The sequence below is a fragment of the Alligator sinensis genome, unplaced genomic scaffold (assembly GCF_000455745.1).
Source record: "Alligator sinensis unplaced genomic scaffold, ASM45574v1 scaffold560_1, whole genome shotgun sequence".
Classification (NCBI taxonomy): domain Eukaryota; kingdom Metazoa; phylum Chordata; order Crocodylia; family Alligatoridae; genus Alligator; species Alligator sinensis.
In genome coordinates, this window is record NW_005841837.1 from 2107002 (window position 1) to 2132141 (window position 25140).

The 25140-nt window shown below is 43.8% G+C and overlaps 1 protein-coding gene across 2 annotated transcripts in view; it reads left to right on the forward strand.

Annotated features, from left to right (window-relative positions):
• Positions 1-370: 370 nt before the first annotated feature.
• SLC44A1 (solute carrier family 44 member 1) overlaps positions 371-25140 on the forward strand; it is a 121354-nt gene continuing 96584 nt past the window's right edge. For both annotated transcript variants that reach the window (XM_025202580.1, XM_025202586.1), the window contains exon 1: positions 371-400. In XM_025202580.1, coding sequence (XP_025058365.1) covers positions 386-400 — 15 coding nt within the window. In that variant the 5' untranslated portion in view covers positions 371-385. The remainder of the gene's footprint in view (positions 401-25140) is intronic.

A 25140-nucleotide genomic window follows, 5' to 3' on the forward strand; every position in this document is an offset into this window, starting at 1 on the left:
GCTTCGTCACAGCCGCTGGGGACGGGGCTGCCCTGCGGAAGCTCCTGCCGCCCTGCCCTGCGCTGCGCTGCGCTGCCCTGCCTGGGGGCAGCCCGGGCCGCAGCAGCCACAGGCGCTGCCTCTGGGGTGCAGAAGTAGCAGCTGTTGCAGCAGTGTCTGGTGGCGCTGCCCCATGCTGCCAGGCGATGCCTCAGCTTGGGGTAATGTGCGGCTAGCTACTCTTCTCTCCTTTATTTGGAAGCTCCTGCCGCCCTGCCCTGCGCTGCGCTGCGCTGCCCTGCCTGGGGGCAGCCCGGGCCGCAGCAGCCACAGGCGCTGCCTCTGGGGTGCAGAAGTAGCAGCTGTTGCAGCAGTGTCTGGTGGCGCTGCCCCATGCTGCCAGGCGATGCCTCAGCTTGGGGTAATGTGCGGCTAGCTACTCTTCTCTCCTTTATTTGGCTGCAGTGATGACGTGTGGAGGGGGGCACAGGGGTGCACATGCACCCCCTGAGAGCGCTGGCAGTGCTCCCGGCTTAGGTGACAGGCAGGGGGGGCAGGCAAGAGTGTCTGTGCCCCCCACCCTGAATGCTGGCTGGGGAGTGGGGGCGCCAGGAGAAGCGCCACTGGCACTTTCTGGTCAGCAAGATTGTCTGTGGGGGACCCCCCCCCCCCGCCCCCCCGTCCGTGAGATTAGTTGCGGGAGGAACCCCTTTGCCCCATCACTGACTGGCCCCTGGGGGGGGGCACGTGCCCCTCCTGACTCAGGTGGCACCAGTTGCCCGTGTGTTGTTGTCACCTACTGTCTTTGGTCCAGTGCTTCTAACCTTTTTAGACTTGAAGTACCTCGTGGGAAACGCCAGATCGTAGCTTTCATGTATTTTCCGAGTACAAATAGAGCAGTTGTTCAGTGGCAAAGAACTTGGAAAGACCCTGTAGGTCAGGGTGTTTCTCATGTTGTTTGGATTCCTGTTTGAAAGCTCTAGTTTTCTGTGTGTGTGTCCTTTAACAGCATCTTATGAAGTTAGCTTGGGTGTATAAAAGCTTATGCTATACATTTCTGATGTGGTTAGTCTGCTAGGTGCACATCTACCCTGCCTCTTATTTTGTGGATGATGTTTATACAGCGCTAACGCTGCAGGGGATGCTGTGCAGCACCCTTGAAAAGATCTCGATACCGCAGGGTGCTATGACACCTTGGCTGAGAATCGTTTCTCTGGACTCTTTCCAGCTAGCTTTCAGTCATGTTTGTGGCTTAAGTTTCCACATTGATGATGTCTCATCTGAGTTTCATTACCAACTCATATGATCTTCAATCATGGATCAGCTCTTCTGTTTATGAGAACAACTGGTCACATATGGTTGGTGAAATAAGCGATCTCAACTGTGCTGTTGGTCCAATAACAAATATTACTCACAAAAATCCATCCTACCAACCGTTACTCAGTCTTTCTGACTCTCACCTCATTTTGTTTAGCTTAACTCACTTGTCCCTGCTCTGGACCTTAAAGGACTGCCAGTCGATTGAAGTTCTTCATTTTCTCTTTCTCTCCAGCTTTCAAGTGGTCCTCTCATCACCAGTGACTACTTTGATCATCTCCCTGGGTTTTGGTTGTAGCCGTGTTGGTCTAAGGACATAGTGAGGCAAGGTTCTTTGAGTAGATGTGATACCTTTTATTAGAGCTTGGGTGTATAATTTTTTATATATATTTTTTTAATATAATTTTTTTCTAATAAAAAATACCACATCTACTCAAAGACCCTTGCTTGATTATCTTCCAGGATTTGTTCTCTTTGTGGAGGAAGTTCCATAGTCATGTGACAATTATCCACAACACTGTGTTTTCTTCAAGTCTGCTGCTTCCTGGTCAAGCAGTAATACATTTCCCAATCTCTAGTTTATATGCAGTCTTTTCACTGTCCTCAAACCCTTCTCCCTTTATCCTGTAATTTTCTTGCTGTAGGATTTTAGTGACTTCTGCTACAACTGTCATGCTCCTTCACACCTTCATTTTGTGGTAATCCCCCATCTCTGCTTCTCTTAAGACTTTGAGGTCTCCTCTCCTCATCTTGGCTTCCCTTCATCATCTTTACTACTCTCATCCCCCTTCTAATCTTTCCATCCCTTAAGTAGATTCTTTCAGTTTATTGTGGTCTTCTGGTTCTTTTCCTTCTTGTTGTTCTGACTTTTCTCATCCTTGGATCTGGCAGTCCACAATATCCTGCCTCCAAATATCTCCTTTCACCTTCAGACTTAGTGAACAAGTACTTTACAGTTGCTTCCTTGAGTTCTCTCTTCCATCTCCATTGTGGATTTCTTCCACATGCTGCAAAAACAACTTACTTTTCTGAGCCAAATCTTAAGGATTCTACTACCTCTTTCTGCTCCCTGCCCTGTGCTCCTTTTATCTCTATTGCTTTTGATGCCATCACTCTTTTTTCTGTTCTAACTTGCCTTCTACAATACTGTTTTCTCAGCCTCCTCTTCCTGTTCTGTTCCTTCTCCTTTATGTGACTTTGTGCTTCTTCATCTGTATTTTTACTTTAGATGGAAGGAGAGAGAACTAGTTGTAATCTGGCACCTCAGACTGTTTTTAATATCTGTTCTTAAAATATAGAATCATTTAGTATTAAAGGTGCACCGAAACATTGGTCCAATATCGGATCGGTACCGATATAAAGACAATTAAGTGTATTGGAAATCGGCTTCATGTGGCCATAATTTGGCCAATAAATGCCCATGCATGTGCGCAGCCGCAGCACAGCATGTAGGCAGCAAAGAGCATAGCCTGGCAGCTTGGAGAGCTGGGTGCAGCTGGTAAGTCTGTTGTGGTGGGAGGGGAGGGGAGAGGGAAGGGGCATGGGGCAGATCAAGGCCTCTGTGGTGAGGGAGGGAGTGGGGCTGGGGCTGGGACTGGAGCAGGTGCAGGACAGAACTGTGGCTTGTTTGGGGGGCATGGGGAGGGGGAGGTGGCATGGGGGGGTGCTGTGTGTCCCAGGATCTGATGCATGTGGGGGAGGAGGGCTGGGCTGGGCTGGGCCGAGCCGGGGCTGTGCTTGGGGGCAGGCGGTGGTGGCACTGGTAAGAGGGCTACGGAGGGGCTATGGCAAATTTTGCAGTGGCTGGGGGGCGCATCCCCTTCCCCCCCCTCCCCATAGCTTCCCCTCTCAGCACCACAGCTGCCCACCCCATCAGTACCTCGCACAGACCTGGGGGCTCACCAGTGCCCTCCTGGGGTGTATGTAGCAGCGGGAGCCACCCTGTACCCCCCAGATGAGCCATGACTCTGTCCGGTGCCCCACCCTGCACTAGCTGGGCAGCCCCTGCCCCAGCCCCACACCCACTTCTCCCTCACCGCAGGGGCCTTGATAGTTCCTTCCCATCCACCATAACAGACCTACCAGCTGCACACAGCTGTATCAAAAATTGGATCAGTATCTGCTGATATGTCTCCTTAAAAATCGGCTATTGGTATTGGCCCCCAAAATCTCTGTCGGTGCACCCCTATTTAAGTATGTGTCCAGTGGGGACCAACTTTTTATGGCAGGAATACCATAAATTAACCCCACACCTTCCCTGAGTGCCATTCTGATCCTTTCCTTTTACCCAATTTGCTCAGCTTTCTGCTGTCTAATGAGGCTGCTGCTCTGTCCTGCTTCCTGCCCTATGCTCCCAGCCTGGTCTGATGCTCTGCTTTATGCTTCCTGCCCTGTCTTCGACTGTGTTGCCTGACCTCTTTGCTATCTGTTGCATGCCATGTGTTGGCCACCCCAATCTTGTCCAGCCGTCCCATCATGCCATCAGATTAACACTAATAATATAACAGCAACTAAGCTCCACTTCTTTATTCTTAAACCTCAGTTGTTTCATTTTTGTTATCTTCCAAGCGTTGTTCTTTTTATCAAGCCTTTAACTTGAAAGGTGTGTCTGTGTGCATTTAACTCCTCTTTCCTTTATCTCACATGCTAAGTCCAGTTCATAACCTTTTGCTTTTTCCTGCATGATGTGTCTCTGATATGTCCTTAGTTCTCAATCTCTACAGCTGAAAGTCTCATTCAGGTTTTCTCCCCACCCCCCGGGTCTTGTCATCAGCTTAGGCCACTGGGGGCCAAACTTTTTTGCTGGCATGCCACAAATTAAATTCCATGCCTTCCCCAAGTACCATTCTGATCCCCTTCTCCTACCCAGTCTCCTGCTTTGCTTTCTGCTGTCTACCCTGTGCTCCCTACACTATCTGCGCTGTGCTTCCTGCCCCCGCTCTTATTTGCTGTGTCCATGGCACTTGACATATGTGTCACAGGTTGACCATCCCTGGCTTAGGCTAAGGTTTGTGTAAGAAGAACTTGGAAGGTTTCAAGGAACGGAATGCATAAGCAAACAAAGGACTTCTTTATAATTTTGGTGATGGCCTTGGTTTTACAAACTATAAGAATACACTGCTATAGAGGCTATCAGTGACATGCCTTGCAACAACTCTACCCTAAACTCCTGTACTTCTGGCATTCCAAAATGCTTTCTAGTAATTTCAAAGTAGTAGTTTTGTTTTCCTTGCTCTGCTGAGAATTTCTGAAACTCTTTTATCAAGGGTCTGTGACTGGAATGCTCTATGTGGAGTTAAATAGGATACAACAGTCGCACAGTTATTGGATATTTTGCAGTCATAGATATCTTAATGCTTACTATACCAGCTATATCAGCTGTTATGTTCTTTTAATTTTAATCAAGAGGGATGCGTATAACCTGGAGAGGGTCCAGAGAAGGGCCACTCATATGGTTAAGGGCTTGCAGGCCAAGCCCTACGAGGAGAGACTAGAGAGCCTGGACCTTTTCAGCCTGCGCAAGAGAAGGTTGAGAGGCGACCTTGTGGCTACCTATAAGTTCATCACGGGGGCACAGAAGGGAATTGGTGAGGTTTTATTCACCAAGGCGCCCCCGCGGGTTACAAGAAATAATGGCCACAAGCTAGCAGAGAGCAGATTTAGAATGGACATTAGGAAGAACTTCTTCACAGTTCGAGCGGCCAAGGTCTGGAACGGGCTCCCAAGGGAGGTGGTGCTCTCCCCTACCCTGGGGGTCTTCAAGAGGAGGTTGGATATGCATCTAGCTGGGGTCATCTAGACCCAGCGCTCTTTCCTGCCTATGCAGGGGGTCGGACTTGATGATCTGTTGAGGTCCCTTCCGACCCTAACATCTATGAATCTATAAACTTGCTACTTAAAACTGGCTATACTTAGACAGAGATTTATAAGGTTCTTATGTAATGTTGACTTGCTAGCTATCTACTAAAGCAGTGGCGGGGAGGTGCAGCCTTTTTAGTAGGAGCCCCACTTTGATTCCTTCCCCTTCATGGTCCACTGCTCTGCTTTATGCTCTCTGCCTGATTTCCTGCTCTGCTTTCTGCTCTCTGTCTTCTCTTTGCTGCTTTGCCTTCTGCCCCTGATTGATCTGCTTTGTGTACAGAGGCTGCCCCTGCCACTTGTGGCATGCATGCCACAGGTTGGCTGCCCCTGTACTTAAGTATATATCTTACAGCTGAAGTAGCAGCAAGCATATTGCATACGTGCACTGTGTTCCTGGTAACCATGAAAGTCAGCCATTCACGTTATACAATCCATTTCCTTTTTGTTTTTAATAATATATTTGATGTGGGGCTTTAAAGTTAACTGAGCTGCATCAACAGGTAATCCCTTGAATAGGATTTAATTTAAAGGTATATTTTGTATAGTAGTGGTGAAAAAAAAAGGCAAATTGAGTTTACTCAGCTGCTATGCATTATGGGATGATGTGTTTTGGAACATTTGTGCATTAAATATGAAATGTTAACTTAAATTCAGATCTGTTATATTTAAATTTCTAAAACAAAAGAAAGGGGAGTGCTTCACTGCATGTGGCACTGTGTAGTTGTATGACTGATTTCTGTGGCGCAGTACATTTCTGTTCACTTAATGCACACAACAGCTACTGATCTATGGCACTGCAGTTACTTTTCTGCATACTTTAACTGCCTAGTATACTAGACCATTAAAACCATCTTGCACTTCTATATAAAGCAGTACAGTGAGTCTTTCAATCTGAAGACCAGCTGCTACAGTGCCACTGCTTCCTTATGGTATGAAAGAAATAACATGGCCACTTTTGATATTGCCTGATGCTTTATATATAACAGAGAAAGTGTCAAATCATGGTAACTTTATGCTTGTGCTTAAGGAAGCTGTAAACAGCAGTAGAGGCAGATATTAGGTCATTGATGTGGACTTGAACAGATGTTGAGGAATGAGTAGATGAGACCGTCATCACAGCAGTCAAACTTATCCTGCTTTTCAACAGTTAAATGATAAATGGTTCAAACTTACCACCTGCACTAATAAGCATCTCATGAAACAAAGAGCCTCCAAGAAAAATACCCTAATAGAGAGAAGTCATTTGCCACATTAGTCTGAAATTAGGCAGAAGGCAGGCCATAGTGCAAGACCTCATAATTCAACTCAGGGGTTGGAAGTGTTTTTGGGCATGGTGCCAAAAACACCCGCAGCCTTGACTTGTAAGAAGTTAGCATGCCAGGGGCAGACAACAAGGGAGCCACAAGGGGCCTGATCCTTGTTGGGACAGCACAGCCCTGGCCCCTTCCTTGCCGCCTGCCCCGAGGCATGTGTGCCAAGCAAAATACCTTTGCATGCCACATTCTGGCACCTGTGTCAGGGGTTACCTACCCCTGGTCTTAAGTTGTTCAGACATAAGCTTTCACAGAGTATAGCCTACTGTATCATGCTGCAGTTCATAGCATCTCTGATGCAGTAGGCTGTAGCCTACAAAAGCTTATGCCTCTGAGTGAGTTAGACCAGGGGTGGGCAAAATATGGTCCATGGGCTGAATCTGGCCCACCGGGCACTTTCATCCAGCCCATGGGCAGCCACCAGTGCATTGCACCCTACCCAGCCCTTCTGCCCATGAGGGTGGGAGTGAGGCGCCCATGTATACACACCCCTCAACATACCATATTGCACCTTGTTCCCACCCTCATAGGTGGAAGGGCCCTGAGCCCAGCCACCAGCAGTTTCTGGGCAGGGCTGGTGCAGGTGCCATGCGGGGGGATGGGACACCTGCTTGGCTTCCCAGGTGTTCTGCTTGCTCTGGGCAGCAGGTAGGAAACTCGGGACGGGGGGGTTGGGGATGGGGATGGGAGGGAGCTACAGCTGGGCAGGGGCAGGGAGCATAGGTCTGGGGCTGTAAGCAGTGTGGAGCTTGCATCCTCGGGGGCAGTGGGAGAGCAGAGCTGGGGTGGGCAGGGTGTGGGTATAAGGGAGGGTCGGGGTGTTGTGGGGGGTGAAGATCCTCCACATAGTGCACAGTCTCTGCTGCCGGCAGCAGGTGGGAGCACTCGTACCCCGTGCAGGCACTGGCATCTGGCGGCACGTGGCTCCAGCTAGTGCTGCATGTAGGGGCAAGGAGCAAAGCCTGCCCAGTCTGCCTCTATCATGGGGAGTGCACGTGCAGCTCCTGCACTAATGCAGCTCTGAGGGAAGCCCTGCACTGGAGCTGGTTGCTTTCTCCACCCCCTGCCATGCAGGGCCCAGGACTCTATGGGGAAGCAGAGGGCGGGCTCCCTCCCCTCCCCTCCCACACTGCGTCCACAACCCCTTCACATATACACACACCCCAACATACCCTATGCTCTGCCATATGCACAGCTATACCCCCTCACAAACCCTCCACCATGTACGCGGGTGCGCGTGCCAGCATATACACACACATACTCCCGACCATGTTGGAGTACACATGTGAGCGTGAAGTGTATTCTATCCAAGTTTGTGGATGATACTAAATTGTGGGGTGAAGTGAACACACTGGAAGGTAGGGAATGATTGCACGCAGACCTGGACAGGTTGGAAGAGTGGGCAGTACACAATAGGATGTAGTACAAGGACAAATGCAGAGTGCTGCACCTAGGGCGTAAAAATATCCAGCACATCTACTAGCTGGGAAATCACCCTCTCAGCAGCACAGAAGTGGGAAGAGTTCTCGGAGTCATAGTGGACTCCAAGATGAACATGAGTTTTCAGTGTAACGAAGTCAACAGCAAAGCTAACTGCACTTTATCATGCATCAGCAGGTGCATGACTAATAGAGCCAGGGAGGTGATACTTCCCTTCTATGCGGCATTGGTCAGACCGCAGTTGGAGTACTGCGTCCAGTTTTGGGCACCATACTTTAATAAGGATGCGGATAACCTTGAGAGGGTCCAAAAGAGGGCCACTCATATGGTTAAGGGTTTGCAGGCCAAACCCTATGAGGTGAGACTAAGGAACCTGGATCTCTTCAGCCTCCGCAAGAGAAGGCTGAGAGGTGATCTTGTGGCTGCCTACAAATTCGTTAGGGGGGCACAGCAAGGTATCAGAGATGCTTTGTTCACTAGGGCGCCTCTTGGGGTAACAAGGAACAACGGTCACAAACGGAGAGCAGATTCAGGCTAGACATCAAGAAGAACTTCACAGTAAGGGTGGTCAGAATCTGGAATGGGCTTCCAAGGGAGGTGGTGCTCTCCCCTACCTTGGGGGTCTTTAAGAGAAGACTGGATAGGTGTCTGGCTGGGGTCATCTGACTCGATGATCTGTTGAGGTCCCTTCCAACCCTAGCATCTATGAATCTATGAACCATACCCCACTCGCAATATACAAGAGTAAGTCTTTATTTTTGAGTTGTTATGCAATCCCCTCGATATACAATATGCAAACACAAATCATGACACACATTTTTTGTAATAAAATTAAAATATAGTAGGTGTTTGACTTTTAGTGTATGACCTGGTGGTTTTTTTCTGGTTCCAAGATGGCAGCCCTCTCTTCCCAAAAGGCGTATTTCAAGGGAGCAAAGGCCATGGGTTAGGGAGGCAGGACTTCTGGTCCCAGTATGGCATCCAGGGGGCAGGGCACCCATCAAGGGGTGGGGCTACCCATGCGGCCCTCGAGATTCCACCAAAACTTGTTAAGCAGCCCTCCAGCTGAAATAATTGCCCACCCCTGAGTTAGACTGTAAGGTGCCACACTGCCCTGCCTTCTGCCTAACATTTTAGTAGAAATCCTAGAGCTGTGTGGCCTCCTCTCAAGTCTGCCCTGGACATCTTATCAGGACTTTTAAGCTCCCATTCTTTTTTTGTACTTAATCTCATTACTGTCCAACAAATTCCCCTTCTCCACCTCACTCCCAAATCCTTGCTGCCTGCAATCACATAATTTTACAAGCAACTTTTTCTGCTTTGATTATAAAGGAAGGTACTTACATTGCGTAAGTATAATTTTTTTTTCTAATTTGCTGTTTAACATTAATGCTTAGTTCTATCTGGAGTTAATTTAAAATATGCTTGAATTATCTTTTTGTAGCTTTTTTTTTAAGTATTTGTTTTACCTTCTCAGAAAATTCAATGGCTGTTGTGTTTTTTCTTCAGACTTCCTTAAAATGATAAATCTTTCAGCTGAAATCAAGCCTGGGAAGTTTTAGCCTCCAAGGGAGTTTTCCTTTGGGGTGGAGAGGGTGGTGGTGGTGAGTTTTATTAAATCATTTTGGAACCAGTATATTGTAGGCTTTTGTTCCAGTGTTCAGTCTACCTTGTTTGTGGAACAGCTCTATTTTAAATCAGAAAGCTGCCAGCCTTAAGTGTCTATTCTGTACTCTGGAACTGGCTGTTTTTCTTTATCCTCCTGAAGAGAGGGTATTTTTTTTTCATAATATGGTGAAACTGTTGACTCTCTTTATTTGTATTCATTTCTTCCAAAGGTGAACTTCTCAGCTTTTGTAACAGCGCTTGTCTCTTTCCGCTTTTGGCTAATTGTAATTTTGGGAATTATTTTCCTGACATACCAGATGTGATCTTCACTTGCAAGTTAATTTTGAAGCAACCCTGTATCAGTATATCTTTCTTTCTTTTTTCTAAATTTCATTGCTTGGAGAAGCAAGTAGATAGTGCTGTTATTCTCTTCAGTTTGTGTTTCCAGAAACCTGTTGTACAGAGTAGGTAACAAAAATATGTCAGCCACTGATTAATTCTTTTTTTACCCTGATTACTTGTTCATGGTCTATGCTTGTAAAGGGTTTATTTGCACTATCTTACCATGTGCTATAGGGTATGATTTTTTTTATTGTCAGAAAAATTGGAGAAGTTCTTCTAGAACCCATCTACCTTTTGCATTTGAAATCGTCTATTGAATCTCTGCTCATCCTGAGTGTTGTTCCGCAGAAAGGGCCTGGGTTGCTAATGTTAAATAAAAAGTACAGAATCTCTTTTGTATAGTATGCAGATATCTTCTTGGGTTGCCTTCAGGCAGTATAGATCCAGACTTTCCTTTTCAAAGTTCCTTTTGAAATCACAATTTTGATTCCTTTTTTCTGTATAAATCATCAGCCACTATCCTGAAAATTAGACATAGATGCTTCATACGGATATTTGGAAGTTGAGATTCCAAACTGCTTTTCACAAGTGTTTTTTACCAATAGGTATTATAAAGATATCTGCTGAAATGGGGTATTGTCATAAGAAAAATGCAGTTATTTTAAAGTCAGATTTGTGACTTGCAGCTTGCTGGGTAAGTAGTAGTTCTGTTTTGCATTCTTGAACACTGTAACTATAACTCGTTCTGTTGTCTAAGACTTACGGTTTTCCAAAAGGAGCACTTAAAGTCCTGTAACTCGGACAAGTGATTTCACTTGTTGCTTATTCATGAACTGTAGAAGCCATTTTAGTGTTGTGGCCCATGTCTGATGTATTTTTTTTCATTAGAATGGTTCCCCCTGCTCCTGCCATTTTTATGAAGAATTGTAGAAATTGCTTCTTCCCCTGAGGCAGCGGGTTCATCTGTGAGCGAAGGAATTGGTTTATTCTCCCCACAAATCAGGCAGAGCCCTTTTGCTAAAAGTCCTTTTTACTTTAATTGCCTTTCAGAGTTCGCAAGCTTTGTTTTCTCTCTCTCTCTCTCTCTCAATCCTTTTGCTTTAATGTTAGAACTTTGGACCTGTAAGGTAAGGCAGTTAGAATATATTGGTAAATGCAAATGAAAAATGTTTAGGGGGAAAAAAGGAAATCCTATAAAACATCATATTTCCCCAAATCCAGTGACAGGAAATGAGCACATTGATGTGACTATTTCATTTCTGTGGTGTTTCTTTCCTTTTTGCAAACTTGTTGCTCTGTCCCTCAGAGCAGTCTGAATCCATATAAAGCATTCTCATTCCCTACCCACCTCGTTTTTGCATTTCATTATGTAGTGATATGGAACAATGCACATGGCTTAGGTAAGCAGGATTTGGTTCATAGTACTGTTGCACAAATGGCTAGTTTCGTGCCCCTGGAGGCTTGTCCAATCCACCCCTAGGAGAGAGTCACACACAGGCTGGGTCCGAGTTCAGATTTATTGTTTGCAAACAAGTTCGACAAGGGAGCTTAATTTACTCAAATCCGTGTCGACCCCAAACAGAGTCTGGGGTTCCTTTTTATAGCTAACATAAACAAAAGATTCTAACGTGTCGCGTAATTATTGGTAGCCCAAGTATTACGTCTTACAACATATGTCTAGCAGGTACATGTTCTATGATGGTTTACATACATGTCTCATTTACATCTTAAATCTCCTCCCTGGGGCCGTCCTTAAGTTCATTTCGGTCATTCTTTGGTCAAGGTCTGAGTTCTTCACATCAGCACCTTTCCCTGTGCCTCTTCTCTTATCTCTCGTAAGGAGTTATTTGTTGCATCTGTTCCTGGCTATGTCTGCAGAAGTCTAGTGCTATTCGTAAATCTATCATTGGCCTACATGCCTTAGCAGCAGCAAGTGTGATAATATGCAGAAGCAATTATGTAGTGAAACTAAACAGTTCTCAGCTGTGAAGCCTTTGTGTAGGGAGATGAGACATTTTTACCACACAGCTGCTACACAAACGTTATTGCAAAATCATAATGACTAGATTATAACATATTTTTACCACAGTACTGAATGCGGTGTCACACATTCATTTCCAGAGTGATACTTTTTGTTAAAACATACACATACAGGATTACAACTTCACAGTAGGATCAGCCAGTGTAGAATCTGGGGTTTTACCTTTGTGGGAAAGAGGTCTTTAGAAGAAATTGCAAAGGCAGTGTAGCAAGAACACAACTTTCAATTGTTGTGGTATAAAGTTTTTAAGACTGTCCTCTATAGTTTCATAGTTGGTAGGGTCAGAAGGGACCTAAGCAGATCATCAAGTCTGCCCCCCTGCCATGGGCAGGAAGGAATTCTGGGGTCAAATGACCCCGGCTAGGTGATTATCTAGCCTCCTTTTAAAGACCCCCAGGGTAGGAGCGAGCACCACTTCCCTTGGAAGCTGGTTCCAGATCCTAGCTGCCCTGACTGAAGTAGTGCCTCCTGATATCTAGCCTGAATCTACTCTCAGTCAACTTACAGCCGTTATTCCTTGTTACTCCCAGTAGTGTTCAGGGGAACAGGGACTCTCCCATAGCCTGCTGGTCCCCTTGACCAGTTTGTAGACGGCCATCAAATCCCCTCTCAGCCTTCTCTTGTGGAGGCTGAACAGGTTCAGGTCCCCTAGTCTCTGCTCATAGGGCCTGCCTTGCTGCCCCCTGATAATGCGAGTGGCCCTCCTCTGGACCCTCTTGATGCTGTCCACATCCCTCCTGAAGTGCGGCACCCAGAACTGGATGCAGTACTCCAACTGCGGCCTGACCAGTGTTGCATAGAGGGGGAGGATCACCTCCTTGGACCTGCTTGTGATGCATCTGTGGATGCATGACAAGGTGCGGTTAGCCTTCCTGTCCGCATGCTCACGTCAGCCCATGTTCCTCTTGCAGTCAGTAATGACTCCAAGATCCTTTTCTGCCTCTGTGCTGATGAGAAGGGAGTTCCCCAGCCTGTAGGTATGCTGCTGGTTCTTCCTCCCCAGGTGCAATACCTTGCACTTGTTTGTATTGAAACCCATTCTGTTCTCATCCACCCACCCCTGTAACCTGTCCAGTTCTAGTTGCAGCCTGTCCCTCTTCTCCAGCGTGCCCACTTCTCCCCACATCTTAGTGTCATCCGTGAATTTGAACTTTTTAAAATTCTTATTAAAAACTTATTTAACTTTAAGGCCAGGTACAGACATTCAAAAAGCCTGAGACAGAATTGATCTAAATTATGTCGTTTTCTGTATGTGGCAGTTTAAATCAGTAGCAAACAGAACACGCATTTGTCCTTTTTGGGACGGGGAGCAGGGGGAGGCAGGCAAATCTTAGACTGGGCTCTGATTTTCAAATGTGTGTGCGCGCTGAATTTCTGTTCTTTTATAGGTATAGCCTAGTTTCTGATTACTTTTACCAGTAAAAGTATAATGTCTGTACCTGGCTTAAGAGTAACTGGTGACTCCTTGAAAGAAGGTGGCTTATTTTTATTTTTATTTGTTTTTTATTTATTTTTATTTTTAATTGTTTACTAGTTAGGGGGAAAAAGTGCAGCACTGTTTTTAATATTGAATATAAAGTTGTCTTCCTAAAAAAAAAAATTTTGGAAATAGTAAAAAATACAGAATGGAACCATCACTGTTCCATAAATCTTTGGAACAGATATGAAATGTTTTGTTTTTTTCACTGTCTTGAAGGTCTAAAGTGTAAATTGTCAGATTTTATTAAATGCTCTTTTTTTCATTGACAAACCAGTTTGAATGAAAGACACTTTGAAAGATGACTTAGCAAATTGCTTATAAGCATCTGTAGTAGGTGGCAAGATCATTATTTCTTGCAGCAGTACCGTGTAGGTCATAAGGTCTTGCAAAACCTGTGATGTTTTGTGTCCTTAAGTTCTAACCTTAGAAACTGGAAGTGTATGAAAATTTTCTTCTACTTGATTAAGCTACTCATCAGACTTTAGGGGAGTGCATAGGGGGATGGCTTTTTTTGTGGTGGCATTCTGAGGTGTCTAATTTGATATTTCTGTCAAGCTATTTTTTTCTTCATATCATATTTCAGCAAAGTTTAAAATCTATTTGGAAGCAATTGTAGATTACTTTCAGTTGGGTATAGTGTTTTATTCTAAGATATAAAAATATATTTGAGATTTACAGTCTCATAGTAAAAATGAAAGAAAAGGATCTGGGTTATGCTAACTTAATTTTGCATCACTTAATGAGAGAGGTTTGTTTAGTAACTGCAGAGATATTAAAAATAGAATGTCCTTTCTTTGCAGTTTAGGTCAATATTAGAAATTGTCCTTGAGAAATATAAAATGAATATCAAAAGTGGTATGCCCATAAGCTGGTGGTGGTGATCTGTCATTTATATGGAATATCTTTATTTATGAACAGTAGTCTCTTCTAGCAAAATGCTTGCTAATTTCAAATGAAGCTCTTCACACTTACACCTTTGTGGGGGTTAAAGATGTTCCCTTCCTATTAATAGGACTTTGTTCCTTTCAAATATCAGCTGGTAGGCTGGACTACTGACTAATCAGTATTAGGTTTTGAGGTAATTGATAGGTATAGTTGTAATAGAAGAGAAGGTTGCTCTTTACTCTCCTACAGAATAAAATAACAAATGAGCCTTAGAATCCGTGTTCAATGTGAATTGACTACAAAGTCCGAGTGGAGTATGGCATACAAGACTCTGATTATATGGCAAATAAACTCAGATTCTAACCAAGAATTTGTGTATTTTAAAGTCGTATTATGTCATCAGTGATAAGTTAATCTTTGAGTGTCAGATTATGTGCTTTAAACTCTATTTAAATGCATTAAAAACTTGTAAATAAAATGCAAGCAGTAAGGGGACTTTTAATGACATAACAAGTACAGGAGCATTGAATTACTGATTTGCTTAGTTTCTGAAGAGGAGCACAGTGCAAGTCATTCATTTTGTTTTCTGAATAGTTTCAGAATAGTATTGCACCATCAGTTCCTTGAAGCCAAAGTTAAGTGTTTATGGGCATGCAGAACCTATACCTGTTTAGTGGAGAGAGCCTTGTAGAACAGGTGTGATATTTTGTCATTTAGGTCCAATTCAGTGGGCATAGCAAGATTAAAGGGGTAGAGGTTGAGGAGGCTAAAGTCCTGACAGAGGGAACAACATTACAGTAACATCTGTGAGTCATGGGGTATGGTGCAGGGGAGGATTTGGAGACACGCAATTAGCCTTTAGGCTTTGGGTGCTCTGCTGGGCACAGTGGACTATAGGGGCCCAGTGAGGGGCCCGAGGATGGAGGCTACTGGGGACCCTAGTGGGAGTTCAGTGGAACCCGGGCTAAGCAAAGGTCCATGTGCAGCCTCCTGATTTATCATTATTTACCATCAAGGCATGGCAGGTGAGATGGAAAGTTGCCCTAGGGGTGGAGCGGGGCATGATTGCGGAGTCAGGAGGGGGCATTACAACCACCCCTGGGACCCCAACATGCTACAATCATCTATGTTTAAAAGTAGCTTGCTTGCATAGGCTGTAGACTAAGGCCAAGTAAACACCAGAAAACTATGCTGATAAAATATCTAGTAAGGTCGTGACTCTTTTTTTACAGTTTTCATTTTGTCAATAACAAATCACTTAGGTACAGCTTGCTTTGCTTGGAAAACTTATATAACTTATACCAGCTGTAGTTCATTTTTGCCAGTGGATGCTACATCTATATTAGGGGAGTTTGCTGAGACGGCTATAATTTATAGCATAGACTAAATCTGATCTGTGATCTGATGATCATTGCATGGCTTAGCTTTAACTGCTTTGTCCTGTCTTTCCTATCTGTAAAATTGAGATAATACTGCCTGCATTTGATGTAGGCAGATATGGGGAGGTTTCTAATTAGGACAGATCTGTGTGGTGCTTTAAAAATGAGAAAACACTACATAAATTGAAGGTATTACTTTAATAAATCTTAAGGAAGGGATTAAGAGTTGCTGGGATCATGAACTGCAAATAGCTTTCACCATTTCAGGACTGCCTTGAGTGCTTAAATTCTTATACTGTGAGCTCAGTGTACTCTATAGATTGAAGCAGTTTAGTTGAGATGCTTCTTTCCCCTTCAACTGCCTTTATTTGAGCATGTGTGGCTTTATTTTAGAAACTGACTCATGCTGTCTATGGTCCTACAGTAATTGTAGTCTCTTTTGTTTCCTAAAAGCTAATGAATAAAGCTTTTATAATTAGATTGTCAAGGAGAGTCTCTTCAAAGGATAAAAGACCTGAATTTTTAAAACTGGCCTCTATTTTTGTTTGTATGGTAGCAATTTTTGGTCGCTTTTTATCAGGCTGAATAAAAATTAGCCCATGCTTTGTGGAAAACCATTTAGCAAATTGTTTTGTATTACCCCTGTATTCTGATGTTTCATTTGCTTGATTGTATCAGTCTTTGCTTAGCAGCTCTCTCTCATATGTTTATACGAGTCTTCTGCTGTCTCAGCTTTCTTTTTTTATATAGTAATTGTGGTCTTGCATTGTGTTTATGAGGCAAGGTAAACTTAATTCGATACCACTACCAAATATACCCATGGTCAGTAGGGAGCACTTTCCCTTTTTTGTAGTCAAGGCACACCTCTTGGGGCAAAATATTTCTGTTGTTTTTTTTCTGCAGCCTAATATTTTTAATGCAAGGAGGTGAAGACATTCTGCCTTCTGCAGTTGCTGTCACAGATTCAGCTACTACTTTTGCTTAAGGTGATTGTTGCTTTTTCCTTTGGGTTCCACACCATAACTTCGGGATGCTTATGCATTACTGCAACCAAGACGCTGAACTTGCTGATGCCTAGAGTTGGCGATTCAGGCTCTTACTCTTACTTGGAACAATGGAAGAAAACATGTGAATACAACTTGTTTGAGGAGGAAGGATGTGACTACTGCTAACTTTTTTTTTTTTAAAAAACAAGGTTTGTGATAATTAAAGGAGAATATGTATAGGGAGATACAATGTTGAGTGTAATGAAATGCTAGGATTTAGAGAGAATCGTTTCACTGTAGAATCACATGGAGACGCAGTGACTGCATAGACTAAGTACAGGGTAGATCGAGCAAGTAAAATATTGAACTTTTTTATAACCACCACTGCTTAAGATAAAAGATATACTGGTACTCTTTCTTCTGGGCTGCTCAAAGTTGGGTACAGTGCTAAGCATCTGTGCCCTAGCTTTACTTGGAAAAAAAAATACAGATGAATACGTTGATGAACACTTAAAAAAATAGAAATTTAAAATTTATTTGAAGTAGACGTTTTTAACTGAACACAGGGAAAGAACACCTATATTTAATTGCACCTTGCCTGCTGGCACAGTTGGTAGTGTGTTGGGTCCTGTATACAAGCTCAGCCTTCTGCTGTGCTAATTGGAACCTTCTTCCAAGAAGTAGGCTCCCTTCCCAAAACGTCTTCCTTCAGTGGATGAAAGGGACAGATGCCAGATCCTTAACGCACACTTCTAAAAGAAGATACCAGGATGCTCTCTATACATTTCCTGTAAAAAGAAAACAGAAATAACCTTAATGAAGAGTGCCCTATTTTCCCACGTGCCTATTTCTAAGTAGCGATGAGTTCATTGGCATTATCACTCTGCATTGCTTAATCAGTTAAACCTCTAAGTTGGAGAATATTTCTCAAAACTATAAGGGCGCAGCTCTTGTTCTTTGAGGCTAGGGACATTCAAAAAGCGTGAGCCTGAATTGATTCAGTCTTTGCAAGTTAGCCTTGCTAGGCTGAACTGGTTTGTAACAGGACAGACATTTTCTGGACTGAGGAAATTCAGGCACATACCTGCAGTGCCTCAGGCTAGAAGCCGGAGGGCACTAAAGCAGTTTTCCCTTCCCTTCTGCAAGGAGTTGAGTTGAGGGGGGCTTGGCCAGGCCCTGGCAGGACCTCTGATTTGGGAGGTCTGCCTGCACCATCCCAGACTTTTACCCGCTAGCTGCTCAAGGGGCGGGACTGTTGCCAGACCCCAACCCCAGGCCAGCACTCTGAGGTAAGGGTGTGTGTGCAGTGTATTCAGATTTTGATGATGGGGAGCTTTTCAGTCTTCCTTTCCCTGCTTCTTTATACTGTCTGCAGCAAACTGACAGGCAAGCAAACCAGCAGGGGTCTGATAACAGTGTTTATTACCCCATTAGCAAAACAACAGGCTCTCTTCATTAGTTCAAACTCTTCTTAAACCATTTATCAGCTGACCTGTTGATTAGCTCCAAAAAGCCCTAAGCGGGCACTGTTCTGTCCGCCTGCCCCAGTGAAATTGGAGGCACATAGACACCTCTGGGCATTAGCTAGTATACTACATGTCTAGGGTCTGTGGGGTTGGGGTCTATGCTGTGGGAGATGGGAGGGAGGAGGGGAGTCCTGCTTGAACAGCGAGGGGGCAGTAGGTCAGGGGAAATCCAGGCAGATCCTGCTGTGTCTGCAAGTCTGTACTGGAGCTGCAGCAGGGAGCAGAGGGGAGAGGTCAGCTCTGCTGTGGAACAGAGAGCCCTGGCTAGCCTAGAGAGTATGCCAGGGTGCTGGGGGAGTCTAGTTTATCTTAAACCAGCAAGGGTTCTGGGGCAGACATTGCATAACTGTTTTGACTCAGATCAGTTAAGTCTGAATACTACCTTCAACCAGATTTATCTCAGACTGGTTTCAGCCATTTTGAAACTGGTTTATGTGCACTGAACATCTGTTCTGTTACAGGTTTAAACCAGTTTCTGATCACTTAAACTGGTTTATGTGTAATGTCTGTCCCTAGCCTGAGAGTTGTTTCTGCAGCACATAATGGCAGTCACATAGGAAAGGTTTTAGTCCCTTGAGTAAGAAGGCTTTTAAATCCCTGCATGTTAATACGGTGTCTGCAGTGTGGCTGTTGGTATTGTCTGCCCTGGCATTCTTGAGTCCCTGGAGCTGCATATTCAAAGACTGCCTCCAACAATGATCATTCCCATTTACTCTCCTGAAATTCAGCTTTTTCCATCCAGGTTTTGAAGCCAGATGCTACATCAAGGTCACTGAATATAATAGTGGATTTCAAGGGAATGCACTTGGGTGGAAGTGGTTCTAAGGCTTACATTTTGTATTTTTTTGCTATTTAAAATTATAACTTCAATAGCGGTGTTCCCAATGGCTCTTTAAAACCCCTCCAAAGAATCTGTCTTTTATTAAACAAATAATATTTTCTTGCAGTGTTTGCAACCCAGCTTTGTAGCACCCTGTTAGTACAGGTGAAATTGAGTAGCACTGACAATAAAATGAAATTTTCAAGGTTATTTCATTATCCACCCTCCACTGGAAGCAAAATTAAATAAGTGGTGACATCAGACATTATTTCAGCACAAGTAATTTTAGGTGCTAGTAACATATGTTAGGAAGTTGTAGTTTGTTTGTTTGTTAAATATGTACCTGATTTGGTCATGTCCCTACAAAAACAATGATGCCACATTCATGAAGTTATAGATATGGTTGCTGTTAAGAAGCATTAAAGCTATTGTAGATACAAATACTCATTCAGCTGCTGTCATGCCAAAACCCTAGTAAAACTATTTGGATGATAATGCATGTTAAATTCTCATATCTTTTCCCCATATTTCCAGGTTGTTCAGGTTTTTGCAGCCAGAGTTCACATGTCTTTTAGTGTCTTATAATTGGTTGGCTTCATAATTGTAAAGGCCACATTTAAACGATCCCCTAGTTTGATGTCAAAGTAGTTTTTTAGGGTGGAAATAGTTGAAATGGGTTTGAAATTGCTCTGCAGAATGAGATGATTATATAGGGTGCCTCTGTAGAGCTTTCTGAGTGACCATGAAAATAGCAGAACAAGATTCTGAAATTGGTATTTGACTGTTTAAAGCAGAAATGGTTAGGAAGATGAAGAATCCCCCCCCCCCCCCCCCCGCTGGAACCCACTGGGTCTTTACTGTTTTCTGTGGTTTTTCCCATTCTTTAATATTTGTCACTTACTTGAAGAAATGAAAGCTCTTGGTGCCAAAAATTGCAATCTGTCTGAAAGCTTTGACTAAACTTAAAATATAAAGGCAATGATCAGAACATAAAGATCTGTTGGCCAATAATTACAGAATTATAGAACTATCAAAGTCCAGAGAAAAGAGGTATGAGCACAGTTGCAGGCACCTGGATAGGTCAGATAATGGAAGGAATTCCTTGTTGAAGCAAGGAAGTGGAAAGGGGCTGCAAAAATAAGTAGGAATCTCAATTTGCTAGAATCAACCTTATGACATGTGGCAGAGCTTTGACATTGACTTGCATGAAAGCTAATTTGCTTAATTTTTTTTCCATCTTAGCATCAGATTCTTTAAGTGGCAATTTCTTACCCTAATTCTAGTAACTATTAAAGACTCTTAAGAGAATCATTTTTGTTTTAAAAGAAAGAATAGCAATGTTAACAGTTCAGTGGCAAGATCAAAGGATTTGTGTTCATCTCTAAAAGTGTGGAAACTCTGTTTCTCTACAGTCTTGAAGATTTAATATACCATTTAATGAAACAGTGATCCAATATTCCACTTCAGTAATCACAGATGAATATGATCCTGCAAGTAAGACTGCCAATGCAGTTACATGGTAGCAGTGACAATGAACATTAAATCCTTGTTTTGTACCTACCAGAAGCTCTTGAACATCGCTTTCATCCAGAAACAATTTTAGTGTTTGGGCATGGAGTAGCAGACACCCTGCTGTACTGTACACTGGTTTTGTATACCAGTGTCAAGTATACTAGGATAAGGACAGGGCAAATGTGTAGCTATTTCAGGTTAGCTTCACACAGGAGTTCCATTTTTAATGTGCTTCACCACCAGGTATTGAAGGAGCAGGTGGTAGCTAGTGGCTAAAGACAAACAGGCTGTTATAAGATGGAAGCAGGCAGATAAGACTTAAATAGATGCACCTAAGATGTGTAGATTTCTCTCCCGATTTGAAATTCTTCACAGTTTTAGGAGAAGTTACTATGGTTTGTGGGGTTTTGTTCTGCATCACTACTTCTTTATTTTTTTATTTTAACTCTGGTGTAAACGTGTCGCCTATGCAGGCCATTTGTGCATCCAGAATGGCACAGATCAAAACAGGACAGATTTTTTTCTTTCTTGACCTGTCAGATGCTTTTGAAATTTCTGACTGTAGTTGTCATCCTAAAATCTTGCCTTGCCTTAGCTGTTGTGACTTTGTTCTTCTGGGACACATCCTGATGAATGTGCACATGCATTTTGCAGCCCCTCAAACCCATTAGAGGTGCTGCAAACTGCATGCAGTGCACAAGTACCCAGCATCAAAAAAAAAACACCATTAAAAAAAAGCAGCATGGCGCACATGGCAGCAGCATGTACCACCAAAAGCCAGAGCCTGGGTGGCCAGAGCCACACACTGCTGCCGGCCAGGCTGTGAGCAGCTAGCTCAGTGCTGCTGGTGCCCTGGGAGGACCCCAGGAGAGGCTGCTGGGGCCAACACAGGTGCTGGCCCAGCCTCCTCTACCCCACCCAGGTCACTTTGCCACATGCTAGAGTGTGTATGCAGGTGCATACTTGGGGACAAATAGTAGTGGTATAAATATGTGCCACTGTTCTTTGTCCCACGGGAAACGCACGCGCCTGCATGTGCATGCTTGTTGGGACGTGTCCCTAGTGTCCTCCTTTAACCCTTGTAATCACTACATTTGGGGTGTTGACAGACATGCTTTGGGAAGCAGGGTTGGGGGCACTTTAATTAGCACAGCTTTGAAAGTGCCCAGAGCGTCACGTGTATTAGCATCCCCGTGCTGAAAAATGGCGGCAGGGCACTTTGAACTAAAGCTTGTTGAATTAGCTTTAGTTTAAAGTTCCCCGCCGCCATTTTTCAGTGTGGGGACGTTGGTGCACGTGATGCTGTAGTCTGCTGGAACGTGGTAATTACCACACTCCAGCAAACTTGATTAATTGAGTCTGCTCTGACACTAATAACAGCACGTCGGAGCAGTCTCCCTGCATGTATATAGGAGCCCTTGGTGTCTTGAGGGCTCTTCTTTACTCTTTATTTATCTTTCTCTCTGGGCCCCCTTTGCTTTTTCTTTCGCATCCTGTCTATGGGTGGTGTGATTTCAACTTGCTTGTCTTCTAATTGCAGATTTACTCCATTTTTTTTTCTTGCCTATGTCCATCTGTGCAAACGCAGATCTTGGCCTGATCTTCTTTTACCTCCTTGCAGCTATATTGATGCCAGCTTAAACTCAATTTGGGCAAAAATGTGCTTAAACTTCTTTCAACCCTTTCCCCCTCCTCTTTTAGTCGCAGTATAGCACCTTTCTTCCTATTGTTCGGGCCCAGAATGTAAAGATTGCCTTTGATTCAGGCAGCATCTTAATCTTTCTGTGCTTTTTGTACCAAATTTGTAAGACTTGATGTTTCTCAAACCCCTCATTTAGTTTTTCAGATTGCTTCCTCTTTGGTCTTGACAATTTCCATCCTTGTCCCACTTGTCAGTTTTGGCAGTGCAAAAAAGATCTCTCTTTCAGTCGTAATGCTCCCCTCTTTGTGCATTGGTCTACCTTCCTTCATCACCACAAGCGCAAACTGGATCTTCACTCAAATCCATTCGTGGTCTGTCTCAACCTACCTATCACCTTGTGCTGTAGTTGTCAGCCTTTGTAATGGTAACTTCATGCTTTCTTTTATATATCCCCTTCTGTAGCTGGGAGGAAACATCTGTAGAAGTTTGCAAAGTCCACCATATTGTCAGCCATTTAAATCTCACCTCTGCTGCTTTGTCTATAAATGCTGTCTAGACCAGCATTTCTCAACTTGTGGGTTGCAAGAAAATATGAAAGGGTTGTGAACAAACTTTAAAAATGGATTCTCCTTTAAAGGAGAAAAAAGTGGGAAACCATGTTGGGAGTGAGGGGCATCAGTAAGGCCAGGGGGCTTTTTTCTACTTAAACTATTTATTGGGTCAGGACTAGACAATGATCCAGGTGGACCTAGATAGAATGTTAGATGGGCGTGCCAGAACCAGATGCTGTTCAACACTGAGACGTGTAAAGTGTTCCATCCAGGAAGGAAAAATCTGCAACAAATTTACAGGCTCATTGGTGCCATTCTAGCTAGCACCACATCTGAAAGGGACCTGGGGGTCATAATTGACTGTAAAGTGAGTATGAGCCACCAGTGTGATGATACAGTTAGCAGGGCAAACAATACGTTGGCATGCATCAATAGATGAATCTCAAGCAAAACTAAGGAAGTTATTCTCTCGCTCTTCTTGGCATTGGTGAGGACACAGCTGGATTCCTGCGTCCAGTTCTGGGCGCCACACTTCAAGAAGAATGTGGAGAAGCTTGAGAGAGCCCAGAGAAGAGCCAATCATCTCATTAGAGGCCTGAAGAGGAAACCATACGAGGAAAGGCTGTGACAGATATTTGACTGTTCAGCCTAGAAAAAGAGAAGACTTCAGGGGGATTTGGTGGCAGCTTACAAATATATCGGAGGTGAGCATCAGGGGCTAGGCAAACAACTATTCATCAAAACGCCCCGGGAGAAAACCAGGAAACTCCTAGAAAAATATTTCAAATGGGATATAAGGAAAAACCTTCTTTATGGTTTGTGTGACCAGACTCTGGAATAGACTCCCAGCGGGGGCGGTGCAGGTACCTACCCTGGAGATCTTCAAAAGGAGACTGGATGCACACTTTGCTGGGGTTATTTGACCCCAGCAGTCCTTCCTACGCAGAGCGGGGGTGCTGGACCCAATGATCTTACAAGGTCCCTTCCAGCCCTAAACTTCTGTGAATCTGTGACTGGCCATTGTTGTTTACAAATGGGTCCTGGTACAAAAAAGGCTGAGAATCACAGACCTAGACAGTTTGTATCCCTGCCCCTTTTAATGTGCTGTGCTCATCTCAGTGTTACTTTTTGTGCCCCCTGTCTCTATTCTTCTGCTTGTAATTTTACACTTGGATTGTAAACTCTTTGGGGCGTAGATGGTTTCTTATGGTTGATGGTGCCTAGCACAAAAAGTGGGGGCTTTTAGGTGTGATTGCATTGGAACTAAAACGTGAACAGAATGCTAATATGAATGAAGATGGCAATGGTGGCACAAAAACTGGAAATAAATTGAAGCAAAGGGCTCTAAAAATACTCAAGGCAGGTCTAGACATGCAATTTCACAAGATATTGCAAGGGGGGGGAATAAAGGGAGAACAAAAAATCAACTGACATTGGATGGTTATGCAAAATGTTTGAAATTTTTAAAAAATGGCTGTAGTATGGCTGCATGCATCTGTATAAGAAACATATCTAGCTTTATTTTGAATTCTGCATCTCTTTCACAGGGCACCTTTTGCTGTTAATTCAAACAACAATAATTGCTGGGTTTGTTAGTGGAAGTAGAAGGCAGGGTAGATTTACTAGCAGTCTCTAAAAAGCTGCTTTTCCATGGAATTTGCTTTTTATCAGGCATCTTTATCCTCAAAAGCTCATGAAGCCTAATTTTAAGCCCCTACGGTGGCCTGCGTTTCAAAATTCTTGAAAACCCAGCAACTCCATTTGTTACTGGCTTATTGTGGGTATCCTTCCTGCTCCTTGATATCACACTTGTTTAAATGTTTAAACATGGGCGCAGACTTCTGGTGTGTGTTTTATGAGAGTCTTGATTTGAGCATCCTTCTGGTCAGTATTACAGGCCTATTTTGAACTGAGATGGGGAAGTAGGCTGCGAAGTGGAGGGCTTTTCGTGGTAAATGTTCTCAACTTGAGAGCACAAGCAGAAGGGGTTCCCAGCTCAAGCTTTCCATACAATTATAACTGCATAGCAAGACTCTGAGCTTGTTTAATAACAGCATCTTATGCAAGTTAGTAGAACATAAATCATGTGCCCTCCATTATTTTAACAGGGAATGGTTATTGGGGTAAGTGATAGGGCAAAAATATCAATTTTGTCCTAGCTTATCTGTATGCCTCTTACATCAGCAAATGCTGAAGAAGTGTTAATCTGTCTAGAAGGCTGAAATCAGTAGAAATGCTGATTGAGGACTACGGACAAAGCTTGTCAGATATGATTTTGATAGTGCTTCAGTTACAATAGAAGCAAAAAGTGCTGGTATTTCCAGACTGCAGAGCAAACACAATTATAATGTTTGTTAGACCTTGTGGTAACCAAATATTTCATTTGTGGTGTGCTTGAGCATATGTAGCTTAGGCTAGAAAGCATTTGCATAGACTTTTGCATAGCATATGCCTTTTG